Below are 19,632 nucleotides of genomic sequence, written 5' to 3'. Positions count from 1 at the left end.
TTAAAGGTGTGATCCATCATTATCTTTTGGCCTGGTTCACTCTTGTGTGGCCTTGGACTCACAGAGATGCATCCATCTCTTAATCCCAAGTCCTAGGATTAAAGGCGTGCAGCACCACCTCATTGCATCTGGCGGCTGGGATTAAAGGTGTGCGCCTGGCTTCTAAGGCTTGTGGTTGATTTTGCTTTCCCGAGTCCTCAGTCAAGCTCTAATAAATCATAAATAGTATAGTACCACAGGTGTTCATGCTGCCTGAACTAGTATCCATAATTTTCATTTGGGACCCCCACAGCAGGACTACCCTTCCGGGTATCAAAGCCACGTCATTTACCTAACCCTTTACTCTGCCACATCACAGCTGAACCAGCGCGGCTATGTGTAGCCTCCATCATAAAAGCCGTAAGAGGCTTGAGAGTCCTACTGCTGTCTGATGGAGCTCCTGTCTCCCATTGCTGGCTTAGGAGACACAATACTGGCTTGTCAGTGACTCTACCTTGACAGTCCCTCACGGTAGCACCGATAGATGAGCAGCAGACGGGAGAATGCGCTCGGTGTTTACCCGAAACGCGTATTCTGCCACGTTGCATTTTTATGTGCAGTAAAATTTGAATTGGACTGCCTGGATGAAATTTTGAGTTCAAACTTATGATTTCATAACAGAACTAGGACTCATCAGCATTCCACAGGCCCTACCTTGTTGGAAGGCTCTCTAGAGTGCCAAAGCTATAGCAGTGTGGAAATTAGACTTCTCGGTGTGGGTGAAATGGTCTGGGTGCTCCCAGCCGCGGCGCCCTCTCCCTCCCCCACCCTCCTCCTCCTCACCTACCTCTCTCCGTGCTCTCCATTTTCGGTTGTTATGTAACTCCCATCTTGGCGCCCTTCTCCAAGATGATTTCCCTTGCCTGAGCTGCGGTTGCCCGACTCCACTGCACAGGAGTAATCAGTCGTGATGAAGACGCCTGCTTTGCTATTCCCATCCATTGTACGCGTGGTACCTTCTTCTCTTTGGGGAGGGTAACTTATTGGGAGTTAGAAGTAACACAGAATATTCTAGTCTGCGAGAAAACGCATGGATAGGAGGGGGGAATGAATGAATTCTTTGGGAGGAATGAATGAATTCTTGTTCTGTTTTGGGGCCACTTCTTCCTGTCTGAGGACAACAGCATGGGGTCCCCTGGGTGAATGACAGGATGGGCTGCCTCTCCTGTTTTGCATCTCTTCTCTGTCTGGTGTGTGTCTGGTGACAGAGCTGCGGAGCTCTGGTGTAAGATTTGTCTCCTCAGTTTACACATCTATAGCCACATTTCCATACAGGCTTCAGTTGCTCAATCTAGATTTGACCTTGCAGGTGACCCGTTTCTGCCACTCTAGTAACTGTGGACCAAGCCTTTGCCACCGAGTCAGGCACAAAATTCAGGGATAATATGCTGGATTCTACTGCTTCAATGATCTTACTTTTGGGGGGAGAAAAAGTTATATGTGATAATAATTTTAGACAACTCACATATAACTGGATACCCTGTAATCTTTGGGCTGATAATGTTTTACAGATGGGGAATCCAAGATCTAAAGATGTTATAAATCCCCCTAAGTAGACACGCTGGTGGGTGCTCAGCTCCTCAAGTGAACTCCAGTCTTCTGTCACCACTGTCTGCACACGGTGTCCTATGGCTTTAGGAAACACTTCGTGTGATGTACACAGTATCTTGGATTTATGTGAAATAAATATTTCATGCATAAGTTCCCTATAATTAAATATAATACTGATATCTACGCATCAGTCATGCTCATGTGTAACAGTGAAAAAGCTATGTAATGTGTTTATATCTACACGCTCTGATACCTGGCTTGATTTAGAATTCATTCCATGGCGTCTCTTTACATGCATTATGAAGTATTTTAGTCTGGTTTAGACACAAAGGCCTGTATTCCAATTGTTCTCGAGGCTAATGGTGGTGGATCATAAGTTCAAGGCCTGCCTGGTAGCTTAGGAAGACACTGTAAAATAGAAATTAAATACTTCAGTTCATTTGCATTACATTTGTAGCCCCTTAATTAAAATTCACTCAAAATGTGAGGTCTTATTCTAATGAGCTATTTCATAGTCAATGTGACTTGGTCACATTTGGAATACAGAAAAGAGCAAAAACACCTCATTTCCACCGAAAGCAAAGAACTGATGTTGGTTTCTTGGTGGGGGGTGGGGTGGTGTCTGGGGATAGGCCTGCTCTGATCTCTACACTCTGAAGATGATACTAGCTTTCCTTAAGTCTTGTTCGGTAGGAAGCAAGGTTGCAGTCAACTGGTCATATCCGCCCTGTGAGAGATTAGGGGAGTCAGTATATGTCCATATTTCAGTAGTAGCACAGTAGCACGACAAGGAAATAAGAAGAAAAACACTAAAAAAGCACCATTTGCCCTGTAGAAAACACTCTTGTGCAGAAACTTTGACATCTTACGGTTTTCTTCAATGACACCTCTTCTCAGTGCAAAATATGTAATTTTTTTACATCATCACATCCATCGTGTGGGTACCACTTAGAGTATCAGTGGCATGCAGAGTTCCTTCGCTTGAGTCCTAGAGGGCCATTCAGCTGGCATGTAATTAATAAGGTAGGAGGTAATTTATAGGTAAGGTGGCCAGCCTCCCCATCCTTAGCCAGTGATGAGGAAAACAGACGCCATCGGTGCAGGAGACCCACCAGTTAGAGGGAGTTATTGGCGTCTTTGGTTTTTATCAAGTGTGTTCGATTCCCAGCTGCTCTGGCTTTGGGAAAACTCATACTGGGAGAGGCTTTGATGATAGTATGAGTAATCTAGACATTCAGCTCTGCCCCAGTTAGGTGAGCCCACTGTGACATCTTTGGGGAAAATGAGTCACCTCAAAAATGGATTTTGAAGAGAGTGCCTACAATCTCTTCCTTGCTTTTAAAGTGGTGGCAGATATAAGGAAATGTGCCTTCCAATTCCCTAAGTAGCCAAGGCTAGTCTTGACCTCCTGTTCCTTCTGCCTCCTCCCATCCCATGCTGGGATAACAGGCATGTGACAACTCACTCCGTTTAATGATGTAGGAAACCCTGATCCCTTTGATGACATTGCACAGAGTCTCGGCAAGAAGGCCGACCCTGCCCTGCTGTTATACCCTGCTTCTCAAGAGAAGCTTCAGCAGTGACAAGACAAACAAACCTTTGATGTAACATATGCTGTGTATTGTGTCCTAAGCCTGGTTATGGGCATGGGGACTTCAACACGTTAGGTGGGTTGTTTTGTTGTCCTCAAATAGTAAGATTGTGTCGTCCAGGCTAACCTCAAACTCACTGTAGTCTCTGAAGATCACTTTCACCTGCTGATCCTCTTGCCTGTGGCTTCAGAGTGTTGAAATTTGGGACGTGCGCCACTGTACCCTCTCTGGACTGTGCTGGGGATCAAACCTGGGGCCTCTGGTGTGTTAGGCAGGCACCCTATCAACTGAGCCACAGCCGTACCTCGTTTTTATCCTCTTCCCCTCGCCCAGAGACAGTGTCTTGTTTTGCCTTGATGGGTTTTGTAGTTTCAAGTTCAAGTGGGCCTCCTGCCTCTTTCCCAGGTCGCTGAGAACACAGGTGCTGAGCTCAAGTTAGCTTTGCTCTTCTTATTTTCTAGCGTTATTTATTGTGGGTGTGTTAGTGGTTTTCTTGCATGTGTGTATGTGCACCATAGAAGATCAGAAGGCATCAGGTCTGCAGGTCTCCTGGACCTGGCATTGTAGATGGTATGAGCCACCATGTGGGTAGTTGGAGCCAAAACCAGGTCCTCTGCAAGATTACCAAGTGCTCTTAACTTCTGGGTCATCTCTCTGGCCCCGAGGTGTGAACCTTACTTAAATCGTCACCACTGTAAAACACTTATTAAACAGCACAAAGCCCTTCTCATTGGTTCAACGCTGCATTTTGAGTGTCTTCTCCTCTGTCATCATAGATGCATGTTTGGCTCTTTATCAACTGAACACAAAACCACCTGAGAGATAACTCTCTGGTTCGTTTTCAGAGCCACCTGTTCCCATTGCCCCACCTCAGCTCGCCTCCGTGGGAGCAACCTATCTGTGGATACAGCTCAACGCCAACTCCATCAACGGGGATGGACCCATTGTGGCCCGTGAGGTTGAATACTGCACAGCCAGTGGGAGCTGGAATGATCGGCAGCCGGTGGATTCCACGAGTTACAAAATCGGGCACCTTGACCCAGACACGGAGTATGAGATCAGCGTGCTTCTCACCAGACCCGGGGAGGGCGGTACTGGATCTCCTGGGCCAGCTCTGAGAACCAGAACCAAGTGTGCTGGTAAGTACCAGGAGACGTTCTGCTGATGGTCACCGTCTCCCGTGGCCCAAGACCTCAAGACCTTCTCCCTTTCCACCTGTCTTTGCCTCTTTTTCCTGTCCTTGGTTTAGATCTTGCATTGGGTATCATGTAATTGATACTGGAATGGTCCCTAGGGCGCAGAGGCTGTCTACTTCAGTGATGTCTGCCAATGGGTCAGACACTTCTTCCGGCCCCTCCGTTTTATGTTCCTATCTAATGTCCTTGTCACCCAAGGGCATGCTGTGGAATGACAGATGCTCTCATGGGACTTGAAAGCTGTTGTTATTGATGGGTATGTGAGGCGTGGCTGCTGGCCAGTGACCGACAAGGAGCCTGTTTATAACATAAGGGGTTATTTGTGGACTGTGTAGTCTTTGGGCTCTTGGGTTACAAGGTCTTCATTGTGCCAAAGCTATTCCGTAAGTTACATGAATTAAGAAAACATAGCATTTCATGGAAATGGGGAAGAAGTCTCCCTTACGAGTCAGAGCTGGTTCTGAGTGGTGACAGCCCGGAAGGCATCCCTCCCAGAGCTCTTTCAAGGTGGACATGAAGCCTTGTATGGATTGCATGCTGAGAGGAAGAGAGCCCGCAGAGCATGATACACTTAGGTAATGCTTTAGATAGCATGAGGTAAGCATCAACAGTGTTGACGCTTCTCCCCTAAGTTTTCAAAGGCTGGGGGTGCTCTCCTGGGATTCTACTGTCATAGATTCAATAAGCCTTGGATCCCAAGTATTCAGGTAGACATTATGTCTATGGTAAATGTACACAAACTGTTTTTCTGCTCATTCATCCCTCGACAGACAGTGTTACCTAACGCTATGTGCATAGTGTTTACATTCCGTTAGATAGAGTGTGTGATGGAAAAGGGTTACCGTGTTCTGAGGGCCATCTCAGGATGCTCTTATCTTTGCAGTCACAGAGGCAATGGCCACACAAAAGCCCAGTGAAGACTATGCCATATGACTACATGCTAATAGTGGTCGTTACTGTGTGTACAGTTGTATGTGTATCCAGGTGTGTGTGTGTGTGTGGTTGTTTGTACACAGTTGTGTGTATGAAATTGCGTGAAGTTGTGTGTATGTAGCTGTTTGGGTATACAGCTGCATGTGTATAGTTTGTATGCGGTTGTGTGTGCGTGTACAGTTGTGTGTATATTTGTGTACACAGTTGTGTGTATGTAGTTTGTGAACATGTGTGTGCGTGCAAATGTGCATGTGGAATAAGTCGAGGATGCCCTTCCTCAGAAATCTTCCATCTTGAGTTTTGAGACAGCATCTCACACCAGGACCTGGGTCTCAACACTTCTTTGGGCAGCGAGCCACAGATATTCTCCGCCCCTGCCTTCCTATCTCTGGGATTACAAGCACCCTTTACCATGCCTGTTTTTCAAGTGGGTGCAGGCATTGAGCCTTGCCCTCAAGCTTATGCAGCAAACAATCTACCAATGGAGCAGTCTCCTCAGTCCTGAGCTCAGTGAGTGGCCTTTAGCAATTGCATCTGTCTTTGTTTTTATTTGTGATGAATAATGGCAGAACTCACAGAAGTTTGTTTTTTTTTTTGTTGTTTGTTTTTTTTTTTTCTTTGAAAATTTATAGTGGTGCACACTTTTATTCCCAGCACTTGGGGGAGAGGCAGAGGTAGCAGGCAGATCTCTGTGAGTTTGAGAACAACCTCTTATACATAATAAATTCTACAGAGACAGGGCTACATAGTGAGACCCTGTCTCAAAAAAGAAAAATAGGAAGGAAGGGAGGGAGGGAGGAAAGGAGGGAGAGAGAGAGGGAGGGAAGGAGGGAGGGAGGGAGGGATAAGAAAGACAGTTTACACTAGGGAGCAGAACCGGTGCATTTCTCTCCCTAGCATTTCTTCCAGGGCTCTAAGCCATGGCTCTGCTGTAGCAGGATCTCTGCCTGGCATTCTGTAGAACTCCTATCCCCATCCAACCCCTTACAGCACCTTGCTGAAATAGGAACTGCTTGTCCAGTCAGGTGCCACTGTAGGCTCAGTCATTGGTTCTAGAGGTTTCCTTGTTCTTTCTCAACGTCTCTCCTCTTGTCTAACCCTTACCATCCCAGTCACCTGCTGTAGTAAATGATTCCATGTTTGTGAAATGTTCACCGTATGCTGTAGTTGGATTGTCAATAGCAGTGTACACGTGAGAATATCTTAATAATTTATAGAAGTGGTGACATGGCTTCCCATTCCTACAATCTGTGTTAGTTTTAATGTTTTTATTTTAAATATAATTATAGCACACCCTCTCTCTTTTCTTCCTCCAGCCCGTCTCTCATGTCCCTATTCTGTTTGTTTGTTTTTTATGTCCCTCATTCTGAAGCTCAAGTTCTTTTCCTTTCGTATGTGTATGCACTAATATACACTATACATTATGTATGATATATGCATACACATGTATGCATTTTTGTGTATAATTCATATGCATATACCTGCCAGGTCCATTTCTGTTTTATATGTGTACATGGTTGCACAGCTGGCCACTCTGCATTGGATAACCAACCTTGATCTTACTCCTGAGAGACACTACTTCTGTCAGTCATTTCTTGTGGTTCCTTTTCTGGGGCAGAGACCCCATGACATTTGCCCCTTCCACGTTAGCTTGCCCACTGATATTGCCATTGACCCAGTCTTGTTTATGCTGTCACAAACTGCAGAGACCCATTTTGATACAGATTCAGGATCTAAAATATAGATGGACTCCTGGGGGCTGGGCTCCCCACCAATCCATTGATCTCTGCATTGCATCCAGAGTTGGGTTGTTGGTTTTTGTTTGTTTGTGCAGTTATTTTTTTTGTTTGTTTTGTGGTGTTCCCCATTTACTGTAAAGAGAGGCTTCTGTGATGGGAAGTAGCACCCAAAGGATCCATGGTTATACCAGTCCTTGACATGCGCCCAAAGGACCCAACATCACACATGACATGGTTATACCAGTCCTTGACATGCGCCCAAAGGACCCAACATCACACAGGACAGGGCTATATCAGTCTTGACATGCACCCAAAGGATCCATGGTTACACCAGTCCTTGACATGCGCCCAAAGGACTCAAGATTTGCTCCCCAGATCTGTGCCCAGTCATGTTCACCGCTGCTCTATGCACAATAGCTAGGAAATGGAAGCAACAGATGAAGGGGCGAAGAACACGCGGTGCATATACATAATGTAATGTTATTCACCTGTAAGGAGAGATGAAATTTTCATGTAGCTGGATGGAACTGGAAATGGTGACACTGAGTGAGGCAACCCAGACCAGGCAAGGGGACACCACATGTGCTCTCCTCTGCATTTCCCAGCTCCAAACCCTCAGCTGGAAGCAAACACCACGGAGTAACTACAGAAACTAGGGAAGTCTAAAGAAACCATGGGAAGGGAGGCTTTAGCAGGGATTAGCAGGGTACAGGTAATCAAGGGAGCAAGGGAGCATTCCAGGGTGTCTAACTGGGCAGAGGTAGAGCGAAGAACACAATCGGAGAACAAAGGACAGAAAACAAGGTGGCTTTGAACCTCAAGGAATCAAACGACTTTATATTTGCTGACATCATTTTTCAAACTCGGGCTTGCTCTCAGACCTGTTGTTTTACACGTGTCTTCTGAACTATGCAGAGCACAACCCCTGTCCCTCACGGGAGATCACAGAAACCCTGTCCACCTCCACGTGTGTGCACTGTATGAAATAACTTCAGTGTTATTTTCAGCAGATCTGTTTGGGGCACACAATATATTATTCCCCTCTCCTTAAGATGGAGAGGTCACCTGGCCTGTCTCATTGCCAGCACAGCCCCACCCACGTAGCATTCCAGGTCCTCTTTGTTTGTTTGTTTTTGTTGTTTGTTTCCTCTTGGCGGTGTGCCAGAGCATTCCAGCTATTAACACATCTCTGTGTGTTTCCCTTGATTATAATGCACGCGTGTATTTTCAGGAAGCCTTTTCATAGCTCTGCAGGGTGTGAAAACGTGTAGCTTTCAGAGAGACAGGGCACCTTTTGCAATAGATCGGCACTCTTTGAATGGGTGAAAACCCATCTTCAACTGGTGTTTGCACGCTGACGCAGGTCTCTGAAAGAATTAATCCTCAGCCAAGGAAGGGTTTCCAACAGCAAGCAACCTCATATCCACTCTGCTTGTTTCCCTGCACGTGAAACTCTGCCTGGTGTGCGTTCCTAGTGTGTCAAGCACCGACGAGAATGTTTTTTTGAAAAGGCTGCAATTGAGTGAGTTGACCTCAGAAAATGGGAGAGGGTATGTTAGGTGAGAGACTTGAAGTTGGAAATAAGAGAAGAGGCATGTTAGGTGGGTAAAGAAATTGAGGTCTCGAGTCTCCTTGCTGTAAGACACAGACAGCTCACCCTTTCTCGGCCTGAGGGATTTGAGCAAATGTGCAGTTGAGGCTGGCGAAGGCTGCTGGTGATCTGTGTGATGCTGCAGAAAGAGACAGGAGGAAAATGATGGGTGTGGCAGGGACAGACCGAGCCCTAGACACGGTCCAGGGTGCGGCAGGGACAGACCAAGCCCTAGACACCGGTCCACCCTAGCATTCGCATGGCTTGTGAGCACTTAGCAGCATTTATGAAGAGGAGCCACAGACCTTGTGAACCCTGAGACCCCCCCCCCCAGCCTTCTCCAGCAGCTTGGGGATGGATGAAGGTGACAGAGTGAGAAATAGAAGGGACAGGAGGACGTTTGCTTGTCGGGTTGGAACAGGCAGGGGTACGAATGGAGAATCAGTTCAACAGAACTGGGAAGAGGCTGCTGGGATGAAGCCCAGACACACATGGAGCTTCAGCACAGTCGTCCTGTAAAGCCGTGGTTCGCAACCTTCCCGATGCTGCACCCCTGGAATGCAGTTCCTCATGCCCTGCTACCGTGACGAGTCATAAATAACCGTGTTTTCTGAGGGTCCTGGCAACCCCTGTGAAAGGGTTGTTTGACCCCCCAAAGGGTTTGAGGCCCACAGGTTGAGAGCCACTGCTGTAGAGCTTTGGCCTCCCTCATTATCATAACCTCAGGTTGTACTAGGAAAACAAAACACCGTTATTGCCGGAAGTGACAGCATTCTTTACAGTGTGGGTTGGGCCACCAAACATGAACGCATTTGCTTCTGAACCCTGCATCTTCAAAAACACAGTCCAAAGGCGCCAATGCCCAGAGGAGACCAGCCAAGATCCGGGAGGTTACAGACCCTTGCTTGATCATGGAGAAAGGATGATAGATCAAGGTTCCTTACACAGTGGTCTGGGAATGTATTGTAGGGAGTTTCTGGGGGCTGATTTGTTGAGCTAGACCTGATGTTATACAATGTGATGTCAATGTTGACAAATGACAGATTTCACCAAACTGAAGATTCTGTGATTCGTCTGTTCTCCCTGTCTTTGAGAATTCTCCATCCTCTGTCTCCTTCCTGGAGATCTCCCGACGCCATTTTGACTTCATCCTTGCCCAAGAGCTCAATGCTTGTCAACCTCTTAACACCGGCGGAGTTCTGCAGTGACCTTTCCAAAAGCTCGAGGTTGGGGTGGCGTGGTTACGTTTCATTATGACCACAGGGACAGCATTTGAAAGCTGTCTCTTACTCCAGACCTGAATTTTGTGTTAGCATGCCACTCTGTGGGTGAACCCACAGTGTTGAGTGGACACTATAGCCAACTTCATTAGTTTAGTTGTCATCTGCCTGTGTGTGAGCTGACTGCACTGCAGCCAGACCTGTGGTCATAAGGAAGCCACTGAACTCTATGCAGCGACAAAGCAGGCGGCCACGTTATGGATCCTGAACCGTCAATGCAAAGCCGTTGCTTTCCGACGCAGAGTGACTGCGTAGTGCAGAGCCGTAGCTATAGCAACCGCTCAATCAAAAGTGCGTTGCCATTTGCTTTAACCGTCTACCTTTTCTGCATGTGACACTGGACATTGAATGCAGAGTCTCCCACATGCGTTGTGTTTCTCACTGTGGCTTTGAACCACGCTGTCTTTTCACTTTCTACCTCGGTACATGTTTTATTAAGTGGCCCAGGCTGGCTTTGAACTTGCCATCTTCCTGCTTCAGCTTCCTCAGAAGCTGGAACTACAGGCCTGCACCACCAGGCCAGGCCTTAACTTCCTCACTCAAAAGAATCTGATGTTGAGGACCTGATTTCGTTACCTGCGATCTTTTATAAATGTTTTGTTTACTTGAAATGTCTAAAACCTGGGAACTGCTGGTTGATATCAGGGGTTCATGGGGTTGCTAGAGTTGAGTGTTAAGTTTTTGACAGACCGCATCCGTCTCCGGTGAAAACAGTTTGTTTTAGCCCGTCTCTGTGTTTCGGTTTCTGCGATGCATCGAGCTGTGTCCTGTCAAGTCATGGCGACACCATGATGCTGTATTTAGCCTGAGCCCCACTTTCCTCCCCTATCACATGGCGACCTTATCTTCACTCCACAGAGATCACGTGTAGCATCTCTCTAGAGCTCTGGCTTTTTTATGTTTCTGGCACTTACTTCCAAGTTCAGGTGTAGGCTCTCCATGTGAGCATGCCCAGTCACCCAGTTCCTACGCTCCTGCCCTCTCCTTCAGCTCTGAACAGGGACACGAGTCGCTGCCTACAGCATCACAAATGTGTTTCAAGATCAGGTTATACCCTTCACATGAGGTTCCTAAAGAACAATAATGTGATCTACCTATACAAGTGATGTTTCTAAAGACAAGCTCAGTCAGAAGCTGGCTTCGTGATAGTCTTACACACCCATTGATTTCCCAGCTCTACAGTTCGGCCATAGTTGGATAACTTCAGAGAATTAAAATTACTTTAGTATGCAGTTAAACAAACTAAAATTTACTTTGTGACTTCTGCTAGAGCATATTATATTCATAGAATAGCAGCACCCTCTTCACCCTAGGCTATTTAGTAATAGGTATTTGAAGCAGTAAAATGGGTGATATTGTTAGATTTATTTTCGTGACAGTCTTTGTGGGTGTTTTATTTTGGAACATCATTTTTTATGTATCCTGTGGTTAAGTGACTTGCTAATAACCCACCCTAGGAGTTAAGGAATGATGATCATTAACAAAGGAATAATTATAATTGGTGAGATGGAAGAAAGCTGAACTTGTGTCCTCGGGATTAATATAACTATGCATATTTGAAAAAAAACCTAATAATTATAACTTTAAGAAGTACTTTCACGCATTTTAAGAGTCAGGCGTTGCGCCGAGCGCAGAGGGTAGAGATTTCTGATTTTTTGTTTATCTATTTGGGATACCGGAAGAATGGTGTAAACACATGTACATTCAAATTCATATGTAGTAAAAGTATACCATCTGGTAGTGATAAATGGTGTGAAGACAAACTTCTTCATGGCAGTAAAATATATAAAACATAACCTTTGTCACTGTGGCTGGATCTAATAACCACTAAGGCAGTGTTGAGTCTATCCACCCAAACACTAGGATGATTTCATTCACATTGCACTCAGTCACATGAAGGCCACACTGTCCCTGAACGATGCCTGCAGCCCACCATTCTACCCTCTGTCTCTGAACTCTCCAGTCTACATGTGGTCATGGAAATGGGCTCCCAAAGGATTTGTCCCTTCTTAAGTGACATAGACACTTAGCATAGCTACCAGCCCTAGCCACCCTGTCACAGGGATTGGCTGTGCCTTTCGGGTCCTCTGATCAATATGTTTTTGATTCCCCCCCCATGGAATTTTTTTATGAACTATTCTGAGGTGTTCAGCACTGGCTTTGGCTTTTAATAATTTTTCATTTAAGCGTCCACCTTCGTGACTTAGATAAATTTCAATGAGTTAAGCACAAAGTACTGTTTGGAGGAGTTGAAACACAAGTGGGCATGGTGGCGTGCTGTTGACAGGTCAGATGTCCCTGCAGCCTGGATCTGTGTGGAGCTAAAAGTGATGCACATCAGAGGGCACTGTTTGTTTAATAACCCTGGCATTTTATACTGATGAGGGGAATGTGAGTTTCCATGCTCCTTGTATCGATGTGCGTATGTTTCCTTTCTTATGCAGACTTGGTTCACGGTTTTTTTTTTTATATATAATTGCAATGAGAACTTTTTGACTCATTACATTAACGTTTATTTCTTTGGTAACATGGTGCTATGCATCCTGACCACATCCATGTGTGTTCCATGACACAAAGTGTTGAAAAGGCAACTATTGGAAGTCCTTTGCTTTGGCCCGTGGGAAGCTAGAGCACAGCTATGAGGTGTTGCAAAGTTTAGCCCCTCCCCTGATTTTCACACTGTCCTGTTGCACCTGAATACATGTATGTGTATTTGTGTCCTTGACGTGACTTCTGCTGCACCTAAGTACATACATGTGTACAGTTGTTTTGTGCCCTTGATGGCCTCTGATGAACAGACCACAGCAAGAGGACAGAGTCCCTTCAAGGTAGGGCTCAGCATTCCAACACTGGAGTTTGTTCTTGTTACAACTGGAGAGCCCAATCTAAGTTTGGCTCCCAGCGCTTCCTGGGGTGGCCTATTCTCCTGCACTGGACTTCTCTAATGCCATGAGATTTGGTAATGCTGGTTTTGAATTAGGATTTCCTGCTTTTCTGACACTAGAGTGACTCTTTTTAAATACATTTGCTTCTAGAAGCAAGTAATAGTGGGTTTCTAAGTGGCGGGAGGTGGAGAGGGCGTTGCGCAGAACTCAAACTCTACTTTGCTGTCCTTTTCCTGTGGTTGATCTCCCTCAGAGTGCATTTGCTCATTGTCCTTAGTCCTTCCTTGAGGGAGAAGCACTGATCTTCAGTTAATTCCCTGCAAAACTCAGATTTGTTTCCCCTAAATGAAGACTAGCTGTATCGTTTGTCTGTTATTCCTTGTCAACCCCATTACAGGCTGTATTGAGGCCAGCAGTCCTGACCCACGGAATTTGGGGGCAGATAAGAGCTGATTTAATCATGGCTGTTATACAGGACAGATAAGGGCCAATGACCTAATTGAACAGACAGAATTCATTTTTAATTTAAGTTTATTTGCCAGGGGAGGAAAAAAATGAAAGGTGTTCTAATTCTTAAATGGCTCTGCCAAAGGGCAACATGTTTTTAGTGCATTTGGAACACATTAAGCCATTAAGAACCTTTTAAAATAATTGACACTCAAAGAGCATTAGAAGAAACTTCTCTATCGGAGTGCAGATGCGAGCAGGCTTTCCTTTGGGCAGTATCACACTGTGTCTGCCGGCCGGGACAAGACTCGGGATGCAGGATGGACGAGACCCTTCCTCACAGCTATTGCTGCCCCAGAGACTTACAGCTAACACTTTGATGACCTGATATTTTCTTGCATCTGCACCCAGAGGTGTGGTCAGTACAGCCAGCAGTAGAATGGACCACCCGTAGCAATTCTGTAGGAGAGGTTTGGATGCCTTTGGACTGTAGGCAGACAGGGTGGTGCAGGGTGGCTGGTTATTCTTGGAGTTACTGCTGATGACCCTGGGAAGGGCAGCCATTTCTCTGCAGGACCACAGACCCCCTTGTGTCGCAAAATGAACGCAGTACACTACTGCTGAGCCTCCTCTATGCTGCTCTTACAGCCTCAGAGCATAGAAGCAGCTGGGGGGGGGGAATTTAGGGGAGCTGGGGACAGCCAATGGGCAGCCTGTGTCTGAGCCTGCTGATTCTGTGACCACAGTTGTCCAACCCTGGCGACAATCCCAGAGCTCTTGCAGGCTGCACTTGTCCAGATGTTTCCTGGTGGTTATGTTCTAACGGGGAGGGGACTCTGTGTTCGGTCAGTGTCATCAACAGGTGTAATGAACAGAATGAAGGTGCAATGCCGCCTCTGACTCTGCTGCCCCCCTCCTTCCCAGTGGCGATGGGGACGGTCCAGGGAACGTCACCAAGCCATGGCATCAGCGAGCCCAGTCCAAGAGGCTGTCCTTTCATTCGGGCATTCTGGCCATGCATCTCCCTCTCTAGATCCACCCCTCAGGCCAAGGAGTCCCTCATAATTGGTGAGCATAGTGTGACGGAATCCTCTCAGCAAACACCTCCCCCACGGAAGCACCATTGCATTTCTTCCTCCACTGGGTAACAACTACGGTGTGATGAGTGTGTGCCCAAGACTCGTGGGATGCTGATGCTGGGAAGTGGAATGTCTGCAGAGACGTCCCTGCTATCATCCATCCATTTATATGCAGGAAAAGTTGACTGCAGCTCCTGGTTTCTGAAGACTCAGGTTGTGGGTGGTGGACCCTTTACCTTCAGCCCAGTACGTCTGTGTGGTCCAGAGAATGATGGGAGGCAGCCTCACTTTTGGTTCCAAATGAGTGGCTTCATTACGCATGTAACAGGCAAGTTTTAAAGAATGGATGACAAATAGAAGGTTGGTAGAGACAGCTGATAAACAGCACTGTGGAATCTAGAAACATCTACAGTCACGCTGGTATTGCTGACTGTGAGTCTGGCTGTCAGAAGCCTCTGGTTTCCTGTTCCCATGGCATAGGTTTTTATATCACGGGGTGAATATAGTAAGCTCCATTGGAAATGCTTTAACCTCTAGCTATTTCCAAGGATGCACTGTCTTTAAAGCCCTTAGCTGATTGCTGTTTTTCCTTCTCTTTTTCACAGAGGTAGGGGGCCAGCTTGGTTCAGGGTGAGGAGTTTTGAGGATACTTGAAATTAACATGTTGGGTTCTGGGACAAGGGACCCCTCATGTAGAAGATTTTTTCCATCTAGTCTGGGTCTTACTGGTTCAGTTTTCTCTCCATTGGGTCCCTGCAGCTGCTTAGTGAAATAACTACTCTGAGACTTCATATGAGTTACAATTGTTTAGCCAATGGCTTAGGCTTCTTACTAGCTAGCTCTCTCTCTTAATTATTAACCCATTTCTATTAATCTATGTACCGCCTTGTGGCCTTGGCTTACTGGTGATGTCCTGGCATATTGATTCCCTGATGGCTACATGGTATCTGTTCATTCTCTTCTTTCTGTCTGCCTCTCTGCTCAGAATTCCTGCCTAGCTAAATTGTTCCTGTCTGTCGGCCAAAACAGCTTTATTCATCAACCAATAAGAAACATGTAGTCACAACATACAGAGGAAATTCCCCATCACCCTCCTTCTCCCAGAGTCCACTTTCAAGAGGACTAAACTTGATGGCTTACCAGAATATTTTATGTTGGAGAACATGGTACGTGCATACCTCACGGCCGTTGTAAGTGGTGAGGTCTACAGAAACAACCGGAAACGGCAGGGAAGGGACCCTGGTGGCCTGTCTGTCTTCCACTTACTCTTCCTATTCAAGGTTGCCCTATTCCTTCAGTAATGCCTTGGGCCGGTAACCAAATCTTGAACACATGGACTGTTGGTGACTATTTCACATCTAAATCATAGTGACAGCATTGGGATCTGTGAGACTCTGGACCATCGAAACCATTCCTAAATTGTCTGTACATTTAGCAAGAAAAAGATCGATAGCAAAATGGTTCTGGTCTAGATTAGAGCAAATGCTTCAGTTGTTTATAAGCATTTTATGGCACTGAGCTCCCACACATAATTATCTTTTCTGCATACTTGTGGTTTTCAGCTGGACTTGGAACATAAGTCAGCATTATGAATCATTATGGGGATGTTTATTCTGCCGCTGCCTTTGTGAAGATGCAGAAAGCACACTGTTCTACTGGTTCGCTGTCACACCTAAAATCCTCACCAAATTGTTTTCCCAGTCCTCAGCCTTTCTCCTTTTACTTCTAGTCAGCTTTGAACCCATATCCGCAAGCAAGTGTTGTTACACTTGCTGATGCCCAGAAGCTACCTGGCCGTGTAACCTAGCGAGTCCTGCGTAGACACGCTGTCAAACTCTGAGCAGTAAATAGCATTGGGGCATGCTATTGCTGAGGTTATATACTGCTCTGGCAAGAGCTATAAGACTAGGAAGCTGAATGACTTGGGGCTTGTTCGACATACATAAGTTAAACCACATTTTGCTTTAAAGAAATGTCTTCAAGCAAAATCCAAGAAATGTTCGCATGCTTCCTGGAATCTGGGGGACATACCGTTTGTGTTTTCAGTTGCTATCAGGCTAGGAAATACCTTACAGACTCCGAATCACTTCTCAGGGGAGCTGAGGAAGTGGGAACCATGTGAGTGCTTTATCCTATCCATGAGTGTGATGTCACTTCCGTTATCAGTACATACCTCATCACTATCGACACAGGAAATTAAATAATGACAGTTTGGTTAGAACAGTAAGATTTGGGTATCTCTTGGAACAAGCATGAACAGGCTCATTTATGCATGGACTTCTGGATGGTAGAGAGCCGCTGTTGCATGGATTGGAGACTCACTCCTCATACTAGGGATGGAGGACCTCGGAGCACACCGTGAAGTCCTCTCACAGTGAGCCACCAGGGATGGTTAATCTTTATTGACAACCTGACTGGATTTAGACTCACCTAAAATATCCTTGCATGTGGCTATAAAGTCAATTCCCGACATATCTGAATGACAAAGGAAGACTTACCCTAAATGTGAGCAACTCCATCACGGGAGCCGAATAAAATGGGGGGAGGGAGCCAGACAAACGTGAGCATTCCTCGTTCTAGGCGTACCGTTCTGCTCAGGCACAATCAGGTATTTTTGGAATGTCCAGCCGCAGCTGTGGGCAGTTCTAACTGCTGTGACTCCTCTGTAGTGAGAGACTGTACACTCAAACATGAGTCAAAATCCATCTCCCCTGAAGTCGGTGCTCGCCATGTATTTGGTGAAAGCAGTGGCAAAAGCCACTAACCCTTTCCTTTACCATGTGTTGATGGCCGGTTTAAATGAGTCACCAGAGCCAGGGAAATGATTAACAGGTATTTATTAGGGAAGCACTTACACAACTAAAGGTAAACAACCACCACAGTCTTTCTGCTCCTGAAGATGCAGTCTCCTCCACCCTTCTGATGCTCTGACTGCAACCCAAGAGAACAAGCCACGTGCTCCTCTTCCTTATAAGGGGTCACATCTACACACCTGAAGACACGCCCCTAGGGTGCAGCCACTACTGCAAGTCTACTTACTGGAGAAGCAAGATGCCATTACAACGGGGCCCGAGTCCAAGACCAAAAAGAGGCCGTGTCAACAGGGACATCTTTGTGTCTTCAAAATATTTAGGAAAAGTTCACCCCTTCTCTGCTGGCAGGTGAGTTAGATGTTCTGCCTGGAATATCGCGTGCTGCAGAGATGAAGCCAATGCCACACATTGGAAAGTAGATCCATCCGCTTTGTTATGAATAACAAACTCCTGTCCCTGCTCTGTCCGCCTTCCTGTAGCCCTGCCAGCCCAAACCAGCTCCCAGGGTGCATGTCCTCATTCACAAGGACGTGTGACTTTTTGGAACAATTTTTGCAGCATTTGGCCTTCTGCTAGACTTCCTGCCACTTCATTTGCAAGGATAATGCTGTTGGTCTTTTCCAGTGCTCAATTAACAAAAATATAAATAAATAAAATGAAATAAATAAATGAGAGATGAAGTTTTCAACATAGATGCTGGAAGTCTGATGACCTGCCAGAAATAGGAGCCTATGAAGGCTAGCCATGTTCCTTTGTTTGCATAGCAATTTTTACAGATTGATTTTTAAGGATACAAAGAACTGGTAATCACAGCACCTACTGGATTAAATTGGAAGTGAACAGAAAGCTTTAAAAATGAATAATGCACATAAATGAAATTAAACCTGCAAATAGAAGAAGCTTTTACTAGAAAGCATGTGTATGCCTGTGGGAACTGTCTGATCAAAATTGATGATCTTCCAGTCTTGTCCTCAGAGTTTTGAATGAGCGACATAAGCCACATAACTGTCCAGGCAATGTCTCTATTGATCAAATGGCAGCATTTCTTTCTTACAGATGTAGACAAATGACTGGAGACAGCTATGTATAGTTGCCCTTGTCCTTTCTAGTATAATGTATTATTAGAATAGATACAAATGTGAGCACATCTCCTCGATGCATATTATATATTGCCATCTCATTATCTTGCAGCTAGACTATAATGTTCCTGATGTGGATTCTGAACCTACGATAAGCTTTTATTTGTGTTTGTTTCTCACCAATAGTTTTCTTTAATCTCTGGAGTTGTGGTTGCCATAAACAAGAAATTATGTAGACATGTATGATGTAAAAGCTGTCAGATCTCCCCATCTTTCAATTAGTCTCTTTCCTGGGGGGGGGGTGTTTATTGTTAGTACTTAGGTTTGGCAGCTGCTCACCCAGGTAGGAACAGTGCTAATAAACTTTCTCAAGAGAAAAGCCTGATTTAGGATTATAGTGTTGGAAAAGAACAGTTGATCACGTGACCCATTCACCTTGGATTTGTGGTGAATCCGCAGATCCTGGAACTAATTTGAGTCACAGTAGATTTGACCATGGTGACGTAAAAGAAGGGGGAGGGGGAGGAGATGGAGTCCGTTCCCACAGCTGAAGTCCCGTTCCCTTTGGGAACACACCCATCCTGAACACGGCATCATTGAGTCCTGTTTAGAAAGTTCCTCCTCTACCTGTTGAAATAGCATCATGCTGAGTTGTAACACACTGTCTTTGAGGGGCGTACCGGTTGCAAACTGTGTAGCGCCTGCATTTTTTCCGTCTGTGTCACTGCCTGTGCTCATTCGGAGGCATAGATACCGGTGTGTGTCCTCTGGTCCCTTCCCTCCCAAGGACTGTGCCGGATACATCACCCAGCATCCCTCCAGTCTAAGCATTTTGGTAGCTGTAAAAGTCACGTTTACATAGATAGAGCGCTTTCTTTTTCTTCAGTTCACAGGTTTAAAAGAAAATGGGAGGCAGGGACGGGTTAGGGCTCTGAATTTGAGCTCAACTTTGTCAACAGAACGAGTTCCAGGACAGACAAGGCAACACAGGGAAACCCTGGATTGAAAAGACTAATAATAATAAATAATAATAATAATAATAATAGTAATAGTAATAATTTGCATTTCACTTTCTTCATGTGTGTCGGTTGTTTCTATTTCTTCTTCATCAAGAGCCTCTTCCTGCCCTATCGATGCTTCTCTAGTCCTTGCCTTTCCTTTTTTACAGTAGAGTGATTAGTCGCTTGTCTGCTGGTGCACCGCAGCTGCACAGCTTGTGCACACCAGTGATTAACCCCGAGTTACCGTAGCTGGTGTGCCCGTATTGCACTGGGGAAAGAAAAAGCAGAAGCAGATGCAGAAACGCTTCCCCTCGGAGCTGCTTGGCCAAGAGCAAGTCCAGCTTTGAACTCTGCACTTCTCGCTCCCACGTCTGCATCTTCCACCCTCTGTCTGTAGAGAGCCTGAA

General features: G+C 45.8%; 1 protein-coding gene across 1 annotated transcript in view; it reads left to right on the top strand.

Moving 5' to 3' along the window:
• Window positions 1–19,632, top strand: part of Ptprm (protein tyrosine phosphatase receptor type M) — a 449,915-nt gene that overhangs the window by 119,369 nt on the left and 310,914 nt on the right. The window contains exon 6 of the mRNA XM_051190901.1: window positions 4,028–4,321. Coding sequence (XP_051046858.1) covers window positions 4,028–4,321 — 294 coding nt within the window. The remainder of the gene's footprint in view (window positions 1–4,027; window positions 4,322–19,632) is intronic.

This window comes from Phodopus roborovskii, unplaced genomic scaffold (assembly GCF_943737965.1).
Source record: "Phodopus roborovskii unplaced genomic scaffold, PHOROB, whole genome shotgun sequence".
Taxonomy (NCBI): Eukaryota; Metazoa; Chordata; class Mammalia; order Rodentia; family Cricetidae; genus Phodopus; species Phodopus roborovskii.
This window is presented reverse-complemented; position numbering and strand designations above follow the sequence as displayed.